We start from the raw sequence: 24,817 nt of genomic DNA, 5'->3' as shown, positions 1-24,817 counted from the left end.
AGGAGGAAGTTGGGAATCAGTGCTGCCGTTAATCGAATTCGCCTACAACAATAGTTACCAGGCAACCATTGATATGGCACCTTATGAGGCGCTGTATGGAAGGAAGTGTAGATCACCACTTTACTGGGATGAAGTGGGTGAAAGAAAAATCCTTGGGCCAGATGCAGTAAGCGAGATGATCGAGACCATCCGCCAGATTAGAGCAAGAATTAAAGAGGCCCAGGACAGACAGAAGTCTTATGCTGATACCCGACGAACTGAACTACAATTTCAGATTGGAGACAAGGTTTTCCTTAAAATATCACCCTCGAAAGGGATCGTTAGATTCGGTGTTAAGGGTAAGTTGAGACCCCGTTTTGTAGGACCTTATGAGATCCTTGAAAGAATAGGTCCCGTAGCGTATAGGTTGGCACTGCCACCTAGCTTTGGAAACGTCCACAATGTGTTCCACGTGTCACAGCTGAGACGGTACGTGTTTGACCCCAAACACGTGATTCACCAAGATGAAATGATTCTTAACCCAGACTTGACGTACGAAGAAAAAACCTGAAGCCATTTTGGACCGAAAGGTGCAAGAGTTAAGGAATAAATCGATCGCGTCAGTCAAAATACTGTGGAGACACCATGGACCGGAAGAAGCAACGTGGGAACTTGAGGAACAGATGAAAGAAAAATACCCAGAACTTTTCACATAGGTATGCAAATTTCGGGACGAAATTTTTGTTAAGAGGGGTAGTATGTAACAACCCGCTATTTTATTATATTTAAATCCAGTAATATGATATTATTATTTCATCTTTCAGTAAATCAAGCCCAGTGATTATTTATGTCTTAAATTCAGCTTATGACCTTGGATTATATTCAATTAAGCAGAATTATTATTTTAGTACCAAGTCAGTAGCTTCGCGTAAATAAAACCGCGATGAGAAAAGAGCGGGTTAGCCAATAATTATTTCAGATTCATAACTGACTTAGCGAAGTCATGTTATTTATTAATCACAATAGAATTATTTTTTCTATTTTTATTATTATTTCTTGAGTCATGAATTTATTCCGGTTTATGAAGAATTAAATCTACGGATTTAATTTAGAAATTATTTTAGCTAAGCACGGAAGCATGATATCGAGTAGTTTTATAAACACGCGATATTAACAAAAACCCGGGAGTGGTTGTTTTTATTTAAAAACGCAATACAATATTACAGATATAGAAATTCCAAGACAAGAATTATTGCTTCTGTTTATACTTCACTTTACAAACCCCTATTTTTCTATCTATCTACCAACATTAAAAAAAAAAAGAAAAATGGAATAGTGTATGTGTGTGAAGAAAATCTGCAGATATCCTTTAAGCATGCTCAAGCATGCTCAGCCATATTTTTGACTCCAGCTCCACGCCTGTGTAATATTCTTCTTTGACTACAGCTCCAGCAGCATATCTGCAAAATTTTCACACCCGAACACCTTCATTTGGTTTCAGTTTTCAACAAACAAATCTAATCTCATTAATTCTTCAACCAAAATCTCAAGTATTCAACAGACAAATCTAATTTGTCAGCAGCAAATATAATCTCATTGAATTCTTCAACCACGCCTAAACTTAGCCGCACTATTCACCATATTTTTCACACTAGCAGCTTCAGTATTTACTCCCTATAAAAGGCATCATCACTTACCTAAAATCCTTAGCAGCTGCAAAGAATTTTAGACGAAACAAGATCACCATATATAACTCAGCAACAACAACCAACAAACAAAACTTTCAAGGTATTCACTATCTCATTTGCACGCTTCGGTTTAATTAGGAATACAGAATGGTAGAGAACCTACATATGCATAAATGGACATAGCAAATATAGCAAACCATTCGTTTCTGTGATACATAATGAGCTATGATATGTTGTAAAAATAAGAATACAGAAAACTAAGTTTTCATTCCAAAAATTAAGTCTTTATACAAAGTTGAATTTTCTGAAAATTATTTCAAATTTACGAACCTATCGTGAGTGATAAAACGAGAGAGAAAGGATGGTGGATTGTCGGAGCTCGACGGAGCAGGAAGAGAGAGGCCGAACACCGAAGGGGCAGCGGCGGTTTCAGGCGAGAAGCTCGCCTTGTTGCTCCACGACCTCTTCAGTCGGGCCGAGAGACGAACGAGACGACGCAATGATAGAGCTCTCACCGGCTTTGGAACTCGGAGAAGAACTGGAAACGGCGAACACCCGGCTGATCGTCGGCGCGACTCCGTGAACAGCAGCAGGCGTTCGCCGATCCGCCAACGACAGCGGCGCCAACTTCGGAGGAAGACATCCGGCGAGCTGACCTCTGTCGGCAGCGGCTGTTCTGCCATCTCAGGCCGCGACTCCACGACGAACAGCAACAGTCGCCGGACGCTCCACGAACAGCAGCAGTCGGCGGAGCTCTGCAACAGGCGAAGCAGCAGCGGACTCCAGCGGCTCCCAGTCGACGGTTTCAGGCGAGAAGCTCGCCTTGGTGCTCCACGAGCAGTCAGCGGCAGCAGCTACACGCGGCGGCCTCGCTGGCGACCGGAACGGCCAGGACGCAGGGAGGAGATGGCTGGATCGAGCGAGATAGAGAGAGATGTGAGCAACGTTCGGTCTTGATATTGTGAGAAGGAGAGAGAGGATCTTGTGCAGCGTTTTTTTTTTTGAAGAGATGCATGCGGTTTTGAAATAAGAGAGAGGGAGAAGATTTTGCTTTAATAAAGATATAAAAAGAGATTTGCTTTAATAAAGAAAAAAGAGATGTGATGGCGTGAATTATCGAGATTTGAGGGAGAGGGACCAAGATGTTTGTGGATCAAAGCTTAGTATAAAGAATCTTCCCAGAAATTATATATATATGAATCTGCTATATATTAGATATATATTGAGAAAATAGAGATCAAATTGGGCCGATTTCTTGAGTTTAAGTGGGCCGATTTTTGAGTTTAAGTGGGCCGAATTTATATTGTTTGAGGCTTAATATTTTGTGAAAATATTGGGCTCCTGTTATTTTTCTTATGGGCTTCAAATTTATTTAAATGGGCTCCTATTATTAATTGATGTTGGGCCTAATATCATTAATGCATTGGGCTTTGAATTTATTCATTTGGGCTCGAATTAAATTCCTATTGGGCCTTGATTATTTTATTTAATTGGGCCTTCATAATTATTCTATTAAGTTTAATTAGAGAAGATTTTAAGACTTACTAATTATTAATTAGTAAGTGAATTAGATTATTTTAAGATGAGTAGATTATTAAAGATTAATAATCCGACCTCATAAGACGAGCCTTAATTTCTTAAATAGGATTAGCATCTCATAATTTAATTAAAGGAATATGAGTCATGCATAATCATTTCACGCATCCTCATTTATTGAGATTTTTCGAGAATTAGAATCTTATTTTATTTTCTCGAATTAAAGGTCAAGCACCAGAGTTAGAGCTAAACCGTGAGTCTGCTATTCAGGTAGGCTTTCTACGTATAAACTAAAATTATATATTAGAATTGTTAAGACTTTATGCTTATGAATTTAAATGATATTGTCAATGCCTAAATGCTTTATGTTTTATTATTAATTACCTATCTGATGTTAATCGAATTCGGATTCTGGATGGGACCGCAAATCCCTTCGGAATTAGTGTACACCTTGTGATCGTGAGTCATCTAGCGGGTTGGCCGATCATAGTGTCCGTAGAGGGAGGCCTCCCTCTCGGCACGAGTTACTGATATGGTAATTAATGATATAAAATACCTGCGCGGGTTATTGATGAAAGAAATGATATTATGTTTGGTAAATACGAGTCTTTAAAGGAAAACCCTCGTATTTTACTACTGTTGAAAGGCTTGATAATAAAATATTATGCATGTATGTAAATTTCGGCAAGTGTCCACTAAGTACTTTTGTACTTAGCCCTGCATGTATTTTTAAATGTGCAGGTTGAGCGGTGATCGAGGATGTAGTGTGCAAGCGGAGCTTTGTCAAACTAGGATGATTACCTCAGAGTAGAGTATATGTCTTCATACATATACTCAAATTGTTATTCCGCTGCGAACACTGATTATGTTAAGATATTATGTCAAACAATATGTATTATTGAATAATGTACTAAAACTATTGAGTACCCCGTTTTGGGATAATATTATGTACGGTCTCCTTGTGGCCTTCATTGATATCTAGATATTTCGATTGATTTCCTTATACAAGTCGAGTCATCAAGAAACCGAATATGCCCCTTTCTTACTCCCGCTCCTAAATTCCCTCCCTTAGTCGCGGTTTCCCCGAATTTGCTATCCTTAGCAAGTGCGGTCGTGACATTAGATCTATAATTCACAACTAAAATTAGAATTCACAATTAACAATATTTGTAGTTGTGAATTCATTTAAAACTGGAATTCACGACTATCAATATTTCTAATTGTGAATTCACGACAAACAATATTTCTAGTTGTGAACTCACAACTTAATATTTTTGAATTCACAACCAACTCTATTGCTGGTTGTGAATTCAAATTTTAAAATTTAAATTCACAACTAGAAAATTCACAAGCAGGTTTTGAATTTACGATCAGGTCTATGAATTCACAGCTTAATATTCTTAATATCACAATCAGAATTATGAATTCAAAACTAATTGTTCTTGAATTCATAACCAACTCTATTGCTTGTTGTGAATTCAAATTTTAAAATTTGAATTCACAACTAGTTGTTTTGGTTGTGAATTCAAACTTTAAAATTCAAATTCACGACTACTTGAATTCAGAACCAAAATAAATCCTGGTTGTGAATTCAAACTTTAAAATTCAAATTCACGACCAAAATAAAATCATGGTTGTAAATTCGAGTTTTAAAGCTAGAAATCACAACTACTTGTTTTGATTGTGAATTCGAGAATTCACAACCAGTTTGATAAATTCACGGTTGAATTGCTAGTGTTAGTTGTGAATTCGAATGTTAAATCTCGAATTCACAACCAACTCCATTGCTAGATGTGAATTCACAACTAATGATTTTAGTTGTGAATTCAAACATTAAAACTCAAATTCACAACTACTTGAATTCACAACCAAAATAAATTCTGGTTGTGAATTCACAACCAAAAAATTCTGGTTGTGAATTCCACTTGGTTGTAAAATGCGGGATTTTTTTAAAGGGTGGTGTTTAAAGTGGTAAAATGGCAAGTGTGAGTATTTTTTTGAGTTTCTATCTTAATGGGTAATTTTAAGTTTTCTAAAAGAAATAGGCTATTTTCAAAATCCACTCTTTAAGCTTTGTCATTTGTGAATTTGAACATCAATGCAAGATTTGGATTTGAACTATGTGATTTGGATTTGTTATTAATTTATATTTAAATTATATTTTCCAGGTATCCGGTGGATAGCGGATGGCGGGTATTCGACGGGTAGCGGGTGACGGGTATCTGACGGGTAGCGGGTTGTCGGATACTCGATGGGTAGCGGGTAGCAAATTTGGATAGCATTTGATATCCACGGATAGTCCGTGATTAAAATTTACTATCCATTTAGTTCGCGGGTATGGACATGAATAGTCACTATTTGCAGTGGCAGATTCAGGGGGGGGGGGGGGGGGGCGCTGAAGCCCACTCCCATTTTTTTTTTAATATAGAAATTTATTTTACTTTATATATCTATATATATGTATATGTGTATATAAATAAGAAATAGAAGAAAAAATATAATACATTATTTCTAGTATATCCAACTATCCATATTAATTCTTTGAAATTGTACATTGATTTGTTACATTTATGTTATTTTATCCTATTTTTTTTCTTATTTAATTTTTAATGTTGAATTTGAGTCCATTCTAAAGTTAAAAGTAAAATTACGAATTATTAACAATGAAAGTTAGTTTATTTGTTTAGAAAATGAAATATATTTTTTTAAAAGAATGCATAAAAGTATCATGTTTTGTATACTTTCAATCTACTTGATGTTGAATTAATTGAATTGCAAACATATATCTATTATATTAAGTGATTGTTTAAAAAACGCATGAAAATAAAGTGTACGAAATGTTCAAAAAAATTTGCTTCGGGGGCTCCCGCCCCCGAACCCCTGTGTAAATGTCTACATACATCGTAGATCAATAAATTCAGTCCCCCCCCCCAACCTCAAATCCTGGATCCGCCCCTGACTATTCGTGCCCGTTGTACCCGATTGTTATCGCTAGTCGGCTTAGTCCTTTCTTCCTTCAACCCCGCCTTCTTTATGAAAGATCATAAATAAACATCATAATTCTTAAATACAAAAAAAAAATGTTAAAGATATACTTAATATTTCATGGTTGAGTTTATATTCAGCAAAATCAATAGTTGATTATACAATAAAAAAAATCATCTAAAGTATTTATAATTAAATAAGCCTTTTCAGTTTTAATTTAAACAATTTCTCAGCTAAATGGTGCAAATCTAGATTTGGATCAAACAATTTATCAGAATACTTTTTTTAATTAAATTTTAGCTCCCTTCCTCACAAACTATTACATAACTTGAGTGTATATTTATAATTAGCTATTAAAATTTAGTAACAGTATATAAATAATGTACGTAATGTATAACTATTAGAATTTGTTTGAAATATATTCTTAGTCTTTGAAAAAGGGAAGAAACAAGAAACTTTTCAAATAATAGAACAATAATTAATCATCAAATTTAAATATCCTTACAAATAAAATATGAAACTAAGAATCAATCAGAAAAAAAAAAAAAAAAAAAGAGAAGCAAAGGAAAGAACTCGCGGTAGAAATAATGAGTGAGCTAGAAACACACACTCCAATTTTCTCTAGTTTTTCACTCAACTACAAGTCTAATAAATAAATTTTGTGGTCAAGTCATAAAAATAAATTCTGTAGAACTAGAAGCCCACAACCCCATACCTAGTGATGGAGCCAGACATTTCATTATATGTGCATGAGAATATCTGGTATAATGAATGAAAAAGATATTATCACAGAATCCTCTTTTGGTAATCGATTGGTACATTATGTAGAATATGAATAAGCAAGCTTTCATTCCACCATCAATCATGTACACAACACTTCTACTGTATACAAAGTGATTTCTTCTTTTCTCACATTTTTTTTAGGTATGCAGAAGCAATCACGATCCATTTTTTTCCTGTTTTGTGAAATATAGTTATTTTCATTGAAATAATTGTTTCTATGGAGAGGAAAGAGAGTTACACAATATTCATTGGCTCATTTCTTTTGAATATGAGTATTTAGAAGACTAAAATTAAAAGGTAAATTGTGTATGCCACGTACTTAATGTTGTTTTTAATTAAGAGGCACCGTCCTACTCTCTCGATCCCTCCCCGTAATCTCCTCTCACAGACCCTAGCCCCCAAATTCCTAACCCGAATATCGATGAAAATGAAATGAAGGAAAGTCTTGAGCTTTGTTTTTTATAAAGAACATGCTATGTCGAGTCGGGGGTAGAGCAATGGTTGGTGTTGGGATATTTTACTTTTCCTCTATGAATTGCTGCAGAGAATAACAAAGTTTAAATGAGCATTTATAATATGATTTTTGAAGAACAACTATAATGTACAAATTGAACTATTGTTTTTTATTTTTGACGTTTTCTTTTCTTAATCAAGGCTCTCATTTATTTTTAAAGCCTCTTGTGAAGCTATTCCTGGCATGCATTCTCTGTACATATAATAATCATTCTTTAATAGCAGTTTCATATTTAATTAGTATGAATATGACTGATACCTATATTCTGCAGAGGATTAATCATCTCTATTCTATCACAAAGTAATCAAGTCCGTCTCTCTTATTAATAGTAATGAAAATTGACGTTTAATTAAACGAGTTCAATTCCCATCCAATAAATAACTCCCCTTTTACCCACCATTCTTCACTCTTGCACAAAAATCGTATCCTTTGGTAGCTAAAATTTTCTCTCATTTCAAACTTACTTTTCTTCTTCAAATCTTCTCTCTAGAAAAACAGCAACACAGAAGAATCAACTCCTCAAGGTTTTGCCTCTAATTCATTCAAGATGTATATCTATGCCTAAGTTATTAATTTTGAGCTCTAATTTTGAGTTTGATTAATTATTTTAAAAAATTAATTGCATATATACGAAGTATTGCTCTCTCTCTCTCTCTCTCTCTCTCTCTCTCCTAGTCATGGCAGCTCGGGGTTTTGTGTTTTGCGCTCTTCTTCTGCTAATTGCTCAGCGTGTTGGAGCCGATGAGGTCCCTTTCACTGAGGTCGTCAACGCCTACGAGAGAAATGCAAATATTTACTTACCAATAATCTTACATTATTTTCTTATTTGATTAATTTCTCATTTCAACTTATACGAAACTCGTTGCATTGTAGTTTGTTTAGATGGGTCGCCCGCTGGGTACCATCTTGCATCTGGATATGGAGATGGAGCAACAAACTGGATAGTCTATCTAAAGGTTGATTAATTTTTATTTTCATGTCTTTGATTTCTTTTTAATTTTTAATCAATAGTAATATTTTAATTATGTTATATTTTTGCATGCATGTGTTCTAATTTAGGGAGGAGGATGGTGCGAAGACAACCAAGCGTGCCAACGCAACAAAACCACATCCGTTGGGAGTAGTCGAGGCATAAACTTTGTTAAACTCACTGGAATCCTTAACAAAAGCCCTGATATAAATCCGGGTAACTAAAAATAATTATGCATGATGTTCCTAAAATATAGAATGGAAAAGCATAGAGTTGTCAAATTTTGTTCCTCTTGGGTCAAAAAATGTTTCTTTAGAATCTAAAAAAATGTTTTGTTTCCTCTTTATTTTGCTTTCACGCTTTGATTAAGCTTTTAATAAAAAATAGTGTTTATTTTGTATATTTCTTTTACTTGGGGTTTATTTTGTATTTCTAATTTATATACAGAATTCTCAATTCTTCTTCTAATAAGTTTTGTTCTGTGTAAACTGGCTCTCTATTTTTCAACACAGTGGAAAACATTTTTTTCGGTTCAGCTATATTATGAGAGTCGATTTCATGTTGTGAATTTCAGATTTTTATAATTGGAATAGAGTCTACGTTATCTACTGTGACCAAGCATCATTTCTCGGAGACTCCATGATTGGTCAAGTAAGTTCTATAACATCGATCGAACCTTTCTTTCTCTTCTTTTATTTTTCTTAAATTGTTACTACACAAGAAATAAATTGAAGAGTATATATATATATACTGACAATTAATGTATTCGTGTTTGTTTTAATTTAGGGACAAACGCAACTCGACTTCAGAGGGTCTCGGATTTATGATGCTGTCATAGATGACCTGCTAGCAAAAGGGATGAATTGTGCAGATAATGTACATTACTAAATATCATTTTGATGCTATATATATCACATATATTATTAAGTTTCTACTTTGATTATGATTTCTTATATATATATATTTGCAGGCTATACTTGCTGGCAGATCGGCCGGAGGTCTAGCGACAATCTTGCATTGTGATGAATTTCGAGCACGTCTGCCAAACGCGAGCAGGGTTAAATGCATTTCAGATGCCGGATTTTTCATTCGAGCGTATGGTTTTTAACGACGAGTTATAACCTTGGTTTAGTTCCTCACATATAACTATATATTGTGTGCTGATATATATATTTACCTATCTTTTGTGACAGAAAGGATCTTCCTAATGCCGACTTCAGACAAGGGTATTATGCATCGATCATCAAGTTCCATGTATAATTTCTATTTAGCATGCATCTACAAATTTGCTAATTTATGTAATATTGAAAAAAAATACTACAAAACTGATGCTTATCGCATATCGTAGTGCTATAGATCAAAAGTTTTATTTAATTTATTTATTATTTGTTAGAATATATCGAGCTTTTTGCCCACGTCGTGCACAGAGAGGATAGATCCGAATTTGGTAAGTTACATGATTCTTAGTATTGATCTGGCGAAAAATTATAAGCATCATATATTTTGTTAACTACTTTGATATTAAATTAATTATTGCTTATGTTGGACAATTTTGCAGTGTCTTTTTCCGGAATACTTTGTTGGGGATGTCGAAACTCCACTATTCCTTTTGAATAGTGCGTTTGATTTCTATCAGGTAAATGTATTTTTTTTATTAAAAAAAGTCCTATATAAATGAAATTACTTGAGAAGTATGATCCATTTGCCCTTGTTCTGTCTTTTTTTGCGGGGTGAGAGCTAGGTGGGTTTGGGGACGATGGTTAGGCCGGAGTTTCGGAAACTCACCCCTCCGCTCTCTCCCCCCCTTTTTTTGTTTCGTCTCCTCGACGGGTACTCTTTTTCCTTTCTACGGTTTTTCCCTCTGGGTTTTCCGTAAAATGGTTTTAACGAGGCTCGGCCCTTAGTCTGCTTTTCTTGTACTTTCAAGGGTTTTTTTAGGTTTTTTCTTTTCCTCTTTTAATAAAATCGCATTTTAATAATAATGATCCAAAATTTTGCATTATAAAACTATATATATAAATATTTCAAAATTTTTGAAGAGTTAATTGTGTGTTAATTATCTGTAGATGAAATAATTTTGTGCTATTTCAGATTCAAAATAATTTGGTGCCTCGAACTTCTCCTGATTGGGAGAAATGGGATAGGGGGTTGCGTGATTTGCAGAATAGCCCAGATGCTCAAAAGCAACTTATAAAGGGTAACTATTCTTATTTTGAGTTAAGTATGCAATTATTATTTAACACTAATTAAATTGTTGGAACTTAAAAACAGATTTCGGGATGGCATTCTTGAATGCAATTATGGAACTCCCCGATAATCCATCACGCGGTTTGTTCATATACCCATGCTTTACTCATACTGTTACCACATCTGCGAACGATCAACAATATTTGATTGATCCGTTTTGGAACCCTAATTCCACAATCAAATTAGAAAATATGGTGAGTGTTAATCACTTTTATATCCACACACACACACACATATATATATATATATATATATATATATATATATAATCTTTTTGTGATAAAAAATCAAACTTAACACATAGATCAAAGCGCAATCAATAGGTTAGAGATTCGAGTTACTAAGGAGAAAATAGGGAACCATTATTAATCTTTTTAATTTTGTTTTTAAAGGCATAGATAGAAGCTGATTTATCTATCTTACTTCGAAATAATACTTTTTCTTTGTATAATATTTTTTTTGCAGAACATGTTGCAAGCCGTGAGTAATTGGTACTTTGAAGGCGGTTCGATCAAGCTCATAGAAAGTCTTGATTTTCCGCAGTGCTATTAATAAATGTGAAGTTTGCAATTTGTATTCATGTATGTGTCGTTGTATTATATATATATATATATAGGGTGGAGTTCTATGGAGACCACTTCTTATATAGAGAATGAAGACCAAATTTTGTGCGTCGATCTTGCTTAATCTAATGGTGATCATTCGTCCATTAATTATTGTAATTTTTCCATATTTATTTATTTCCCTAATTACAACTAATCAAATCTTTTATTTATGATCAAATCTCTCCCTCACTGATCCATCCCTCTCTCTCTCTCTCTCTCCCACACGTTCGTAGAAAATACTAATGAACATGCTAATGTTCGTTGCTATGTTCGTAGAAAAATGAATGAACATACTAATATTCGATGATATATGCGTAGAAAAACAAATGAACAACAATATGTTTGTAGGAAAATAAATGAACATACTAATGTTCAACTATTACGTTCATTGACGAATGGTATCACATCAGAAAATGAATGGAGCATTTCACGGGATTTCATAAACATACCAAATTAATTTAATATCATGGAATTTTATGGTCCCTTGATTCAGATTCATCCAACGGACATGATGTGGTCTCTATTCTCCATCTAAGTAGGTGGTCTCCATAGAACTCCACTATATATATATATATATATATATATATATATATAGGGAGAGGTTCAAATAAGAACCACTAAATAAAATTAGAACAGAGAACCATTTTAAGCCATTCGATCATCAAGATCTACGGTGGATGCATCATCTTGGTGGATGAATGCAGATCCTGGGTTCGAATCCCGAATGGAGCAAAAAATTTATTATTTTCGGATGCATTAAATTTAATAGCGAATGCATTAATTTATATAGCAGATGCATTGATTTTAATGGTTCTTATGTTCTCACGATAAGTGTGGTTCTCACTATAACCGCACCCTATATATATATATATATATATATATATATATATTCGAACCCAGGATCTGCATTCATCCACCAAGATGATGCATCCACCGTAGATCTTGATGATCGAATGGTTTAAAATGGTTCTCTGTTCTAATTTTATTTAGTGGTTCTTATTTGAACCTCTCCCTATATATATATATTAATCTGGCAGTTAATTGTTTCGAGAATTTCTTGATCAACAGTAAAAAAATAAATTGAAGGATGCATAATTTTTTGGATCAATTCAAAATATTATTATTGATATGACATGGAAGTTGGAACCATAAAAATTTGATAAAAAATTGCAATACAGTATTATTGTGCCTGGGCTTCCACCAATTCTGATACTCCCATTCACCAAAAATGGAGCATATTTTTTGGGCTCATATATATTTTAATAAAATTGGTGGTTAGTAGAGAAATGGTCCAACCATTGTATGAAAAGAGTGATTGAGATTGAATTAAAGGTGGTGTTCTTTTTATAAATAAGAGATATTTGTAAAGATAAAATATAAGAAAAAAGGATGGGCTTATGTACTAAAAAGAAAAGTGCCCCATTTTTGTGGACGCCAAATATAATAATTGTGTCCCATTTTTCGTGGACCGGGGAATATGAAACACCAAATGCAGAATTTCTTTTTGTCTCTCTCTACTTAGCTTTGGGGATGATGGATCATATAACCCTCATTATTACCCAAATTTATCAATACTAGAAGAGGAAATATGTGTTGCACATGATTGCACATTATGGATTGCTTGATGTAAATTATACTAACAATTACCGTTATAGACTATTGTAACAATCGTTTTAATGCATTACTCAAAATCAAAATTTGTTGTATCTTTTAGATTACACCAAGTGACAGAGTCACAATTTATTCTAAAGGTGAGTTCTCTTTGATTGTAAATTTATCATGGAAAAATAAAGGATAAACAAAATTTCACCCTTTAAATCCTTTCAATCTTTTCCCCTTAACCATTCTTCATTTTCACTAGAAAGGAGGAATAATATTATCACATCATTTTTGATGTGATAATATTACGTAAAAATGAGGAATAAGTAAGGATCAAGTAGGAAATGAGGGGAAAGAAAAGAAGAATTTAAAGGGTGAAATTTTGATTATCCCTTATTTTTCCATGATAATTTTACAATCAAAGAGAACGCAACCTAATTGAACATTAAGTACAGTTCGGTGGTTTTTTTTTTCTTTTTCTTAAATGATATAGTCTTGGGTGCACCCAAGTGTACGGTACAACCAGGTCGCCCATGACCCAAATCTGAACCCACGAATATATACATTTTATACAATTGCTTAAAATTAGTATATGTTGGTTGGTACAGTTGGTTAAGTGCATGTAATAACTCATTGATTGTGGTTCAATTCCCATTGCTAATGTTTTTTTGGGTTTTTTCATATTTTCTTCTTTTTTCATTCTCTTTTAAATCGTTCTTTTTTCGTTTTTTTTTTCGATTTTCTATTTTTGTGCATTTTCTTCTTTTTTTCTCGCCTTTTTCTTCTTTTTTCTTCTTCTCTTTTCTTGTTCTTTTTCCTTCTTTTTTTCGTTTTCTTCTTTGTCTTTTTTTCTTCTTCTTAGTATTCTAAATTTTTGATATATTTATAAATAACATTATTTTTTTAGTAAATAACAATACATACATTAATAAATGATCCTATATTTATATTTAAATAACATTTTTAATATATATAAATGACACTATTTTTCTTATTATATAACACTATATGTATTAATAAATCATACTACATTTATATTTAAATGACACTTGCATTAAGTTTCATTCCAATTCTTGTAGTTTTAACTTGCATTGTTTCATTATATAAATGATATAGTTTCATTCCAATTCTTGTAGTCTTAACTTGCATTGTTTCATTATATAAATGATATAGTTTCATTCCAATTCTTGTAGTCTTAACTTGCATTGTTTCATTATATAAATGATATAGTTTCATTTCAATTCTTGTAGTTTTAACTTGCATTGTTTCATTATATAAATGATATAGTTTCATTCCAATTCTTATAGTTTTAACTTGCATTGTTTCATTATATAAATGATATAGTTTCATTCCAATTCTTGTAGTTTTAACTTCCATTGTTGATCGACACTATTTAAATATGTAAATGACCCTGTAAATTAAAAATATTTTAATTGACACTCTTACATTGCAATAATGCCACTGTAAGAGTTTAAGATATATTCCAAATGAAACTATGACATATCAAATGAAACTTTAAGATTTCAAATGACACTACAAGAATTGAAATGTCACTATGACATTTCGAAATGAAACTTTAAGATTTGAAATGACACTACAATATTTCAAAAGACACTACAAAAAGTTGAATGACACTATGACATTTCAAATGAAACTTTAAGATTTCAAATGAAACTACAATATTTCAAAAGACACTATAATATTTCAAATAACACTATCACATTTTGAAATGATACTACAAGATTTCAAAAGACACTAGAAGATTTCGAATGACACTATAAGATTTCGAATGACACTTTAAAAATTTGAATGAAACTATGACATTTCAAATGACATTTCGAATGACACTATAACATTTTGAAATGGCACTATGACATTTTGAAATGACACTACAAGATTTGAAATGACACTATTACATTTCAAATGACACTTCAAGAATTCAAATGACACTTTGACATTTCAAATGAAACTTTAAGATTTCAAATGACACTAAAGGATTTCAAAAGACACTGTAAGATTTCAAAAGACACTTCAAGATTTCAAAAGACACTATAACATTTCGAATGACACTAGATGATTTTGAATGACACTATGACATTTTGAAATGAAACTTTAAGATTTCAAAAGACATTACAAGATTTCAAATGACACTATAACATTTCAAATGACACTTTAACATTTCGAATGACACTACAAGATTTCAAATGACACTATAACATTTCAAATGATACTATTCCGATATACAAATGACACTTTAACATTTCGAATGACACTACAATATTTTAAATGACACTTTAGTATTTCAAATGACACTACGAGATTTGGAACGACACTAAAACATTTCGAATGACACTATGACGTTTCAAATGACACTATGAGATTTCAAACGACACTATAATATTTCTAATAAAACTACAAGATTTCGAATGACACTATAAGATTTGGAATGACACTATAACTTTTCGAATGACACTATAACGTTTCGAATGACACTATGAGATTTTGAATGACACTACATGATTTGAAATGACACTATAATATTTTAAATGACACTAAAACATTTGTAGTGACACTTTAAGATTTCGAACAACAATATAAGATTAGTAACGACACTTTAACATTTCAAAATGACACTATGAGATTTGAAATGATACCTCTAAGATTTTGAAATGACACTACGTCATTACGAATGAAACTTTAACATTTCAAATGACACTTTAACATTTCAAAATGACACTTTAAGATTTTGAAATGATAGTGTCATTTATATAGTGTTATTTTTATAACATGATAGTGTCATTTATATAGTGCTATTTGTAAAATATAATAGTATTGGTGTTATTTATATAAGATAATACTGTAATTTATAATAGTGTTAGTGTCATTTTTATACAGTGTCATTTGTAGAACTATATAGAGTTAGTGTCATTTGCATAACAGAAAAGAGTTCTTTATAATAGTGTTAATGTTATTTCTATATAGGGTTATTTGTAGAATACGATAGTATTATTTATATAATATGATATGATAGTGTTAATGTCATTTTCATATAGTGTCATTCGTAATTATTTATGAAAATGATATTTATTTCTTAATTAATACTAGTATGTTTGCCTTTGGGAATGGACGCATTTTTCGTTTTCTTGAGACTGAAAAAGATGCAGCACGTAAACCCTAATCTCACGTAAACTCTCCGCCGCCTCTCCTCTGCTGGACGATGGGTCTCCGTTCGCCGGCCGGAATTCATGACAAGGGGGCTCTCAACCTCCCTCCTATCTCCACAAACTTCGATCCTCCACGAACCCGCCCTCTAGACGCCTCTAAGAGGCACTCTCTTCAGCCGCTGCCCCTCGCCGCTGCTGCAAATATCAGCACCGCCACTACTGCTGTTACTAGCGCCGCCGCCGCTGGTTTGCTGTCACAACTCGATGCTACTAAGATGCACTCTCTGCAGTCGACGCCTCATGCTGATACAGAAAAGCCTTCTGGAGGCTTAAACGACTCGGAACAGGTAATCTCGTCGTCCGGCGAACCTATCTCTTATGCCGCGAAAGTTCGGCCTACCATGATCAAGAAGCCAGATTTTCCTGCTTATGGCCTTCGTACCCTTCATTCGAAACGTGAGGGGGAGGTAGTTACTTTATCGATCCCGAAATCAGAGTATCAACAGCGTCTTGATGAATTCCAGTTTGCTTTGATCGGAAGGATGATCCTTCGCGAAGGCGACAAGCCGCGTACGTTCGCGGATATTACGCTAGAGTTGCAGCGTATCTGGCAGTGCTCGGATTGCCAATTCATTCCTATGGCTAAGGGTTTCTTTACTATCAAATTCAAGACGCTGGAAGCAAAAAAGAAGGCAAAAGGAAACGCGGTTCTCCAGCTTTCAACGGGCCACGTACGTCTTCGAGAATGGTGCCGATACTTTGATCCTTATAAAGAAACCTCATCTCTTGCGTAAGTGTGGGTAAGGGTGTATTATCTCCCGGTGGAATTATGGACTCCAGTTATCATTGCTAATATTGGTCGAGCCCTAGGACATCCGTTGCGTATTGACAACGTTTCTGCTAATGGCCAAGTGGGGCATTTCGCCAGGGTCCTTGTGGAAATCAATATGGCGCTGCCCCTTCTCAATTCAATGTACATCGATGATGGTAATAATTCTTTCTACATTGAATTTGGTTTCGAATCTTTGCCGTTGTTCTATTCTCGTTGTAAAATCACTGGTCATTCCACGGATAAATGCCGGAGAGCTGCGAAAGCAAAAGGCAAGCAGAAGAATGAGGAAGCGGCTGATCAAGTTGAGGAGAATCATAAAGGAGCTTCTAAGGAGGATCCCAAGCCTGCTTGGCAGCCTAAGGAACAGGTTAATGACCCTAATGTCAAGGATAGTGATCTTCCGCCGATTGGATTGGAAAACCGTTACGGCGTGCTTCATAATGAGGATGATGAGAAGGTGGCCGAAACAGATAATGACAGGGTGGACGAAAACTTTGTTGTTGAGTCTCCCGATATGTCTCTAAATGAAACTGGGGAGGTTGGTGCGGAGCGTCTGAATGCGGAAACTTGTGGGGCTGATGATTTTCAGGAGGCTCATTGCATCACTAAGCGACATGATTTTTTGGCGTCGGCTGGTAAGGGAGCTACGACTTTCATAGAAGATGAAGACTCCGGGAGCAGCAAAGGTCAGCATGGGGAAGAGGTTGTTACTTCTCCAAATATGCAGTCGGGGGATATTGCTAGTCGCCTTACAAGGTTAGAAGAACAGGTTAGTCAAGGGATGGAAATGCTCTCCGAGAAGCGAGGGCCTGGCCGCCCAAAAGGTTCGAAAAAGAAGCCGGTGTAGGAAGTTCCGGAAGGTTGCATCAAAAGTCGACTAAGGAATGCAAGTGAATTGGGCTACAAGCCGAGGGAATTTGTAGTTGATCTTAGCAATAGGCCTTGTATGAGTGTAATGGATAATATTGCTCATGGTAGTTGGTCGGAAATGGATGATTATCCAGATTTTAGGTACTGATTTGATGCCTTTATTTCTCTTTTTTCGTTTTTCGATCCTCTTTTGAGTTTCGGACCCTTAGTCCGCTGTTTGTGCTTTCAAGGGATGCTACTTTTTTCTTTTCCTTTTATATTAAATCTCAATTTCATCATGTTTGCCTTTGGGAATTCCTATTCATTTTGTATTTTTTTTAGAATACAATTAAATACTTATATTATGAAATTAAATAATATTTTATTCTCATTGTATTAAAAAAAATATTGATTTTTTAAAATTCGTCAATACTAGTAATAAAGTATGGACTCTTTATTTTACTCCATTTTTAATTTTATTTACATATGGAGTAGTAATACTTACTAAAATTCAATATTAAAAAAAAGTGTGAATTTTGGTGCTTAAAATAGAGGTTTTGGCGATGGAAGAGTGAGTAGTTTTGGTTGGTTTATCGGGTGGGACACTATATCGAAATGACACTAACACTATCATAAATAACACTATATACTTGTTATAAAAATAAAACTATATAGGTTTACAAATAACACTAACACTATCCTGTTATATAAATGATACTCCCTCCGTCCCGTTATTAATGGCTCGTTTCTTTTTGGCACGGGTATTAAGGAGAGTTGTATTAGAGTATGTCCCACATGTTTAATGAATCTTAAATATTGTTAACAAAGGAGGCATTTGTTTCTCCAAAAATATACTGCCGTCGTCACCGGTGCCTTCCCCCCTTATCTGTGCTTGTCGTCTCCCTCTACCCCTACACACCATCCTTTGAACAGCCAACAAAGAACAAGTGACAGAAATCCAAAAAATAGATTTACAAAAAAAAAAAAAACAGAAATCCAAGAAATTGCCTCCAACAACAAGAAATGGGCGAAAACATTTACAAGAAATTAAAGAAATTGCCTCCTAATCTGTAAATTTCTTCGGGCTAACAGAGCAGATGCTGGCTCTGCTCAACTATGCTGCCGTGCGCCAAGCACTGGGGACCCCGCTACTGTCTACTGTTCCCACCACGGCTCCGCTGATAGGAGCGCTCATTCCGCAGGGTACTGAAGCCCCGCCTCCTACTGCTCAGGAGATGAACAACCAACTCACCGATGCACAGGCCCCGCTGCCTAAGGAGATACAAAGGGTTCCTGCCGATAAGGAATTGGAGAAAAGGTCAGAGGGGAGCCGAGTCAGGCTTAATAGCGTTGTTAGACGGGAGAGGGTTGATGAGTCTGATAGTCAATCCATCTAGCCCGTGTTCGAGGAGAAAAGGCCGAGGGATAATGCACGACTGAAAAACCAAGTGTCGCAACTGAAACACCAGCTCGAGGACCTGGAGAACTCACTAAGGGAGAAGTCCCAGAGGGACGACAGAGCGCAAAGGTCAGAAAAGTCCCACAGGGCAGAGAAATCGTACCGGTCCGAGAAATCCCACAGGTCAGAGAAATCATTACAGACCAGGCGGTCAGAGGGACGGGAGTTGGAGTACTCCTCTGGGAAGCGTGACCATAGGGTTCACAAGCGTCATGCCCATGACGCGCCGAAGGAAAGGAGAGAACATGGGAGATATAAGGAGGACAAGAGGGCTAAGACGTCAAGGTTCCACCCCATCAACAATCGCAGTCCGTTCTCCGATGACATCTTAGCGGATACGCTGCCAAGAAGCTACAAACCCATCTCTCTGGACTACGATGGTACCACTGACCCAGAAGTACACCTCAATCGGTTCGAGGGACTGGTTACTCTACACATGTATACTGAGGGCATTAAGTGCCGTATATTCTCCACTACATTGACTGGCCCCGCCCAGTTGTGGTTTGGGACGCTTGCCCCAAATTCCATCCGTTCGTTTGAGGAATTACAAGTGCGTTTTCTGAGGCAGTTCGCGAGCTCGCGAAGAGTAGGGAAATCAGCTCTTTCCCTGATGGATATCAAACAAGACCAGAATGAAATACTGCGGGAGTACACTGCCAGGTTCAACCTCGCTGCTCTGGAGGTGCCAAAGGCAGAATCCCAGATCAAGAATTGTGCCTACGTAAGAGGGCTCAAGCCGGGGCTCTTCTTTGATGAGCTGCAAATCAGACCGGCCAGGGACTTCGACGACATCATGTCTAGACTACCGGGGTATTTACAGTTGGAGGATGCCAGGATGGCAAGGAAGGTTGAAAATGACAAACATAAGGCTAAAAGAGCCGAGGAAGCACCGGAGTGGCAGCGACACCAGGATAGGGCCCCTTTCAGAGGGTTACCCCCGAGAGTACCTCCTCCCCAGGCAGAGGGACCACTCCGCCAACAGCGCACCGTGAATGAAGTCACTCATTTCGACGAGTATACCCCCTTGAATAAACTACAGGAGGAGATCTTCCATTTGATCAAGAATCAACCGTTTTTCAGGGTGCCTGGGACTTACAGAGATGGGCAGCCACAACAAGGACCTAACAATAAATTATGTGTATATCACAACGCCTATGGGCACCATACCAATCATTGCGGACATCTCAAGCACCAGCTAGAGTTTTTGGTGCGCGCGGGTAATCTGGATCAATTTATTGCCAGAGGGAATGAGGGCCGAGATCAGAGGCCAGAGCAGAGGAATGAACAACGACAGGAGTAGGAGAATAATCGGGACCATCGGCCGGAAGATAACCACGATAACAGGAGGGGAGCGGTACAGGGACGGGAACCCCCTTTCCCGTACAGAAGGGAGGTCCACATGATTTGTGGAGAAAATGGGACGCCCACGTCCAACAGAGCCAAGAAACAAGTTGTGCGAGCAGTCAAATTGGGGTACTACCCTAAGCAGGTGATGGAAGTCACGGGTGCAGCAGAGGAACCGGTCATCAGCTTCGGGGCAGAGGATCTGCGGACGCTCATGTATCCACATGACGACGCGCTGGTTATCATGGCAGACATAGCTGGCTGCATTGTTCACCGTATCTTTGTAGACTCAGGCAGTGCAGTGAATATCTTATATCTGGAGTACCTCCAAAACATGAGAGTAGAAGTCCATATCGAACCAACGAACGCCCCTTTATTCGGATTCGGGGGAGAAATGGTCATGCCTTTAGGTTTCGTGGAATTGCCATTAATTCTCGACAGCGCAGCTGCTAGCAGCAGAACTAGGATAGTGCGATTCTTGGTTGTGGATATGCCAAAACCATCCTACAATGTGATACTCGGTCGTCCCGCCTTGACGGCGTTCAGAGCAGTAATCTCCATGTTCCATCTAAAGATGAAATTCCCCATCGGTGGGGGAAGAGTGGGCGAGGTCTGGGGTGACCAAAGGGCATCGAAAGCATGCCACGTACAGATGCTTACACACTCATCGGGGCAAAAAAGGGAAAGATTAACGGAGGGACCGGATACTCGGAAAAAGGGAAAGATGGGTGAAGTGAATGCCCTGGCAGAGGAGCGTCAGGAGCTGGCGGGTTTATTAAAAGACAGGGACAATGTCGAGAAGACCGCCCTGGTCTCCACCAGTGCTGTGTGCAATATGATAGAATTATTCCCCGGGCGAGAGGGCTTTCGGACCAAGATAGGGTCTTCCATGGATGAGCAAACTACAGAGGAACTGACCAACTGCCTCAGAAGAAACGCGGATGTATTCGCCTTCAGCACGGCTGACCTGAAGGGAATAGACAGAGGGCTGGCGGAATATTGCCTCAATGTAGATCCGAAGGTTAAGCCAGTGAAACAGAGAACAAGGCATTTTGGTGCCGATAAGGATGCCGCAATAAGGGAACAAGTTCAAGGGCTGTTGGATGCCGGGCATATTGAGGAAGTGCAGTATCCAGAATGGATTTCGAACACCGTGATGGTGGCTAAGAAGACGAACACCTGGCGGATGTGTGTGGATTACAGAGATTTGAATGCTGCTTGCCCAAAGGACCACTATCCTCTGCCGAGGATTGATCAGTTAGTTGACTCTACTTCTGGTTGCGCGCTCTTGTCAATGATGGATGCATACCAGGGTTATCACCAAGTGAAAATGCATAGAGGGGATATCGCTAAAACGGCCTTCGCCGTCTGTTGTGGAGTGTATGATTGGAAGAGCATGCCATTTGGGTTAAAGAATGCGGGGGCCACATACCAAAGAATGATGGAGAAAATCTTTAAAGAGCAACTTTCGAAGAACATATCCGTGTATGTTGACGACATGTTGGTGCGGAGTGTCAGAGTGGAGGATCATGTCTCTGACCTGGAGGAGGTCTTCACAGTCATCAAAAACAATCGGCTCATGCTGAACCCAGCAAAGTGCACTTTTGGAGTCACTACAGGGAAATTCTTGGGCTACAAAGTTACCCCCGCCGGGATCGAAGTCAATACAGAGAAAGTCAAAGCTATCATGGAAATGACACCACCCAGAGGGATAAAGGAGGTACAGACTCTGAACGGGCGTATCACTGCTCTGAGCAGGTTTATCTCGTGATCGACCAAGCGCAGCATGCCGTTCTTCAAAATCTTAAGAAAAGGGACCAAATTTCTATGGACAGCGGAATGTCGAGCGGCATTTGAGGATCTCAAAGCATACCTGGCGACGCTCCCAACTCTGACCAAACCAGTCCCGGGGAAAACACTATACTTATACATAGCGGTGGACGACGAGTCAGTCAGCTCTGTGCTTATCAGAGAAGAGGGAAATCATCAGAGGCCAATGTATTTTGTCAGCAGAATCATCCAGGGTCCCGAATTGAATTACACGGAAATTGAAAAGGCTGCTCTGGCAGTCATGGTCACGGCCCGAAAGTTGAGGCCCTATTTCTTATCACATCGAGTAGTGGTGCGCACTGCTCTACCTTTCAGACAAGTGTTGGGACGGCCAGATTTGTCAGGGAGAATGGTCAAGTGGGCCGTGGAGTTAGGGGAGTACGATGTGGAGTATGAGCCGATAACGGCAATCAAAGCACAAGCTCTGGCGGATTTCATCCAAGAAACCACTCGCCGACCTATGCAAGAATTTTGGGTCGCCTTTGTTGATGGGTCGGTTACCAAAGAAGGGTGCGGAATTGGGGTGTACATCATCTCGCCAGGATATGGGATATATCAATTTGCTATCAAATTCACCTGCCAGATGTCCAACAACGAGGCCGAGTACGAAGCTGTGGTCAGAGGGGAACATATTTTGTCAGAACTGAAGGCTGAATGTGTTATCATCAGGACGGATTCCCAGTTAGTAGCTCAACAACTGTCGGGGGCCTACCATGTCAAGGATCAGCGGATGAAGGCATATCACTGCAAAATCAGTGATATGAAGCAAAAGTTCATGGAGTTTAAGATCGAACAGATTTCCCGGGAAGAAAACACCAAGGCCGACCTACTGGCGCGCATGGCCAGCGTGGTGGAACAAACATGGAATGAAGAGATCATCTTGCTCTGTGATACCAGAGAAATGGGGACTTCACAAGTTATCTCGGTGGAAATAAGAGATGACTGGCGGGCTCCAATTATACATTTTCTCAAGACAGGGGAGCGGTTGAGCAGAGAATCCGATCAGAGGGCTCGCTACGAGAATTATTGTTTAATAAATGATCAACTTTACAAGCGATCTTTTACCTAACCTTTGCTAAAATGCTTATCTCCCGACGAGGCTAATTTTGCTTTGCAAGAAATTCATGCAGGTTGCTATGGTGGTCACACGGGATTCCAAGTTCTCGTATGCAAAATCATTCGGGCAGGGTTCTATTGGCCTAACATCAACAAAGGCGCCAGGGAATTCATCCGCAAATGCGAGGCCTGTCAGAGACATACAGGAAGAATCAACGTCCCGGGGGAAACCATGGGAGTCATGTATGCTGCATGCCCATTCGACAAATGGGGCATAGATATCGTTGGAAAGTTGCCCACGGCACCAGGGGGCAAGTGTTTCCTCATAGTGGCAGTAGATTATTTCTCCAAATGGGTCGAGGCCGAGGCCGTGGGGAAGATCGACGAGGTGACAGTGGAACGATTCATTTGGCGGAACATATGTTGCAGATTTGGCGTCCCAAGGATCCTTGTGTCAGATAATGGAACCCAGTTTACAGGGCAGAGAATTGTGGATTTCTGTGACAGAATGGACATCACCTAGCGTTTCGTGTTCGTAGCTCATCCTCAAGCGAATGGGCAAGTGGAGCTAGCAAACAGATCAATTTGCGAAAGCATCAAAAAGCGGTTGAATCAGAGCAGAGGGAAATGGGTCAAGGAGTTGGACACCGTCCTTTGGGCCTACCGAACTAGCCCAAAGACGAAAACAGGAGAGGCGTCTTTCACCCTGGTATACGGATCCAATGCAGTGATACCAGCGGAGGCTAGATTGGAGTCATATCGCATCACTACCTACGATACAGAGCACAATTACGAACTCTGACGAACATAGCTCGATCTTGTGGAAGCACAGAGGGAAGAAGCTCAGATCAGAGCAGCGAAGTACAAAAGCATCATTAAGGCGGGATACGACAAGCGGGTCAGAGCAAGGAAGTTAGCCAAGGGCGACCTAGTCCTCAAAAGAGCCGATGCACTGAAGCCAGTGGGCAAATTTGAACCCACTTGGGAGGGCCCCTTCATCATCACCGAGGTCCTGGGCGGCGGAGCGTACATTCTGTCGGATCCAGACGGCAGAGCTCTTCCTAGACCATGGAACATCAATACTTTGAAAAAGTTCTACGTGTAATGTTGCTCAGATGACACGACAAATTGTAGACCGAATACTCTTTTTCCCCACAGGGGTTTTAACGAGGTTCGGGGCCATGATATCAATAAAATCAGATACGTGGTTCTAGGAAATTCCCTGGTGTTGTCTCTTTCACTTTAATTCTCGCTTTTCCTATTCCATACTCTACTTAACATGTTCATGCAGAGCATTGCACATGTCACCAGAGGGGGGAGTAGGGTGTATACCCATAGTCCCTAATTAACAAATTTACAATGGCTGCTTAGCGAATC

At 37.8% G+C, this 24,817-nt stretch overlaps 2 protein-coding genes across 2 annotated transcripts; both read left to right on the top strand.

The window, feature by feature from the left end:
• Window positions 1–7,590: 7,590 nt before the first annotated feature.
• On the top strand, window positions 7,591–11,311 carry LOC131018071 (pectin acetylesterase 7-like). Its single transcript, XM_057946797.1, has 13 exons — window positions 7,591–8,009; window positions 8,161–8,273; window positions 8,358–8,441; window positions 8,545–8,671; window positions 9,030–9,106; window positions 9,242–9,331; window positions 9,426–9,550; window positions 9,649–9,709; window positions 9,849–9,902; window positions 10,014–10,091; window positions 10,547–10,652; window positions 10,727–10,896; window positions 11,168–11,311. Exons 2-13 carry the CDS (start codon window positions 8,163–8,165, stop codon window positions 11,252–11,254), a joined length of 1,170 nt encoding a protein of 389 aa, XP_057802780.1. The 5' UTR covers window positions 7,591–8,009; window positions 8,161–8,162; the 3' UTR covers window positions 11,255–11,311.
• Window positions 11,312–22,733: 11,422 nt separating this feature from the next.
• On the top strand, window positions 22,734–24,545 carry LOC131018518 (uncharacterized). The gene is made up of 4 exons (XM_057947236.1): window positions 22,734–23,412; window positions 23,515–23,828; window positions 23,964–24,149; window positions 24,252–24,545. The coding sequence occupies exons 1-4, from the start codon at window positions 22,734–22,736 to the stop codon at window positions 24,543–24,545; spliced, it is 1,473 nt and encodes a 490-aa protein (XP_057803219.1).
• The last annotated feature ends 272 nt before the right edge of the window (window positions 24,546–24,817 follow it).

The sequence above is a fragment of the Salvia miltiorrhiza genome, chromosome 3 (assembly GCF_028751815.1).
Source record: "Salvia miltiorrhiza cultivar Shanhuang (shh) chromosome 3, IMPLAD_Smil_shh, whole genome shotgun sequence".
Lineage (NCBI taxonomy): Eukaryota > Viridiplantae > Streptophyta > Magnoliopsida > Lamiales > Lamiaceae > Salvia > Salvia miltiorrhiza.
Note: the sequence above shows the minus strand (reverse complement) of the source record. Positions and strands in the feature narration are given on the sequence as shown.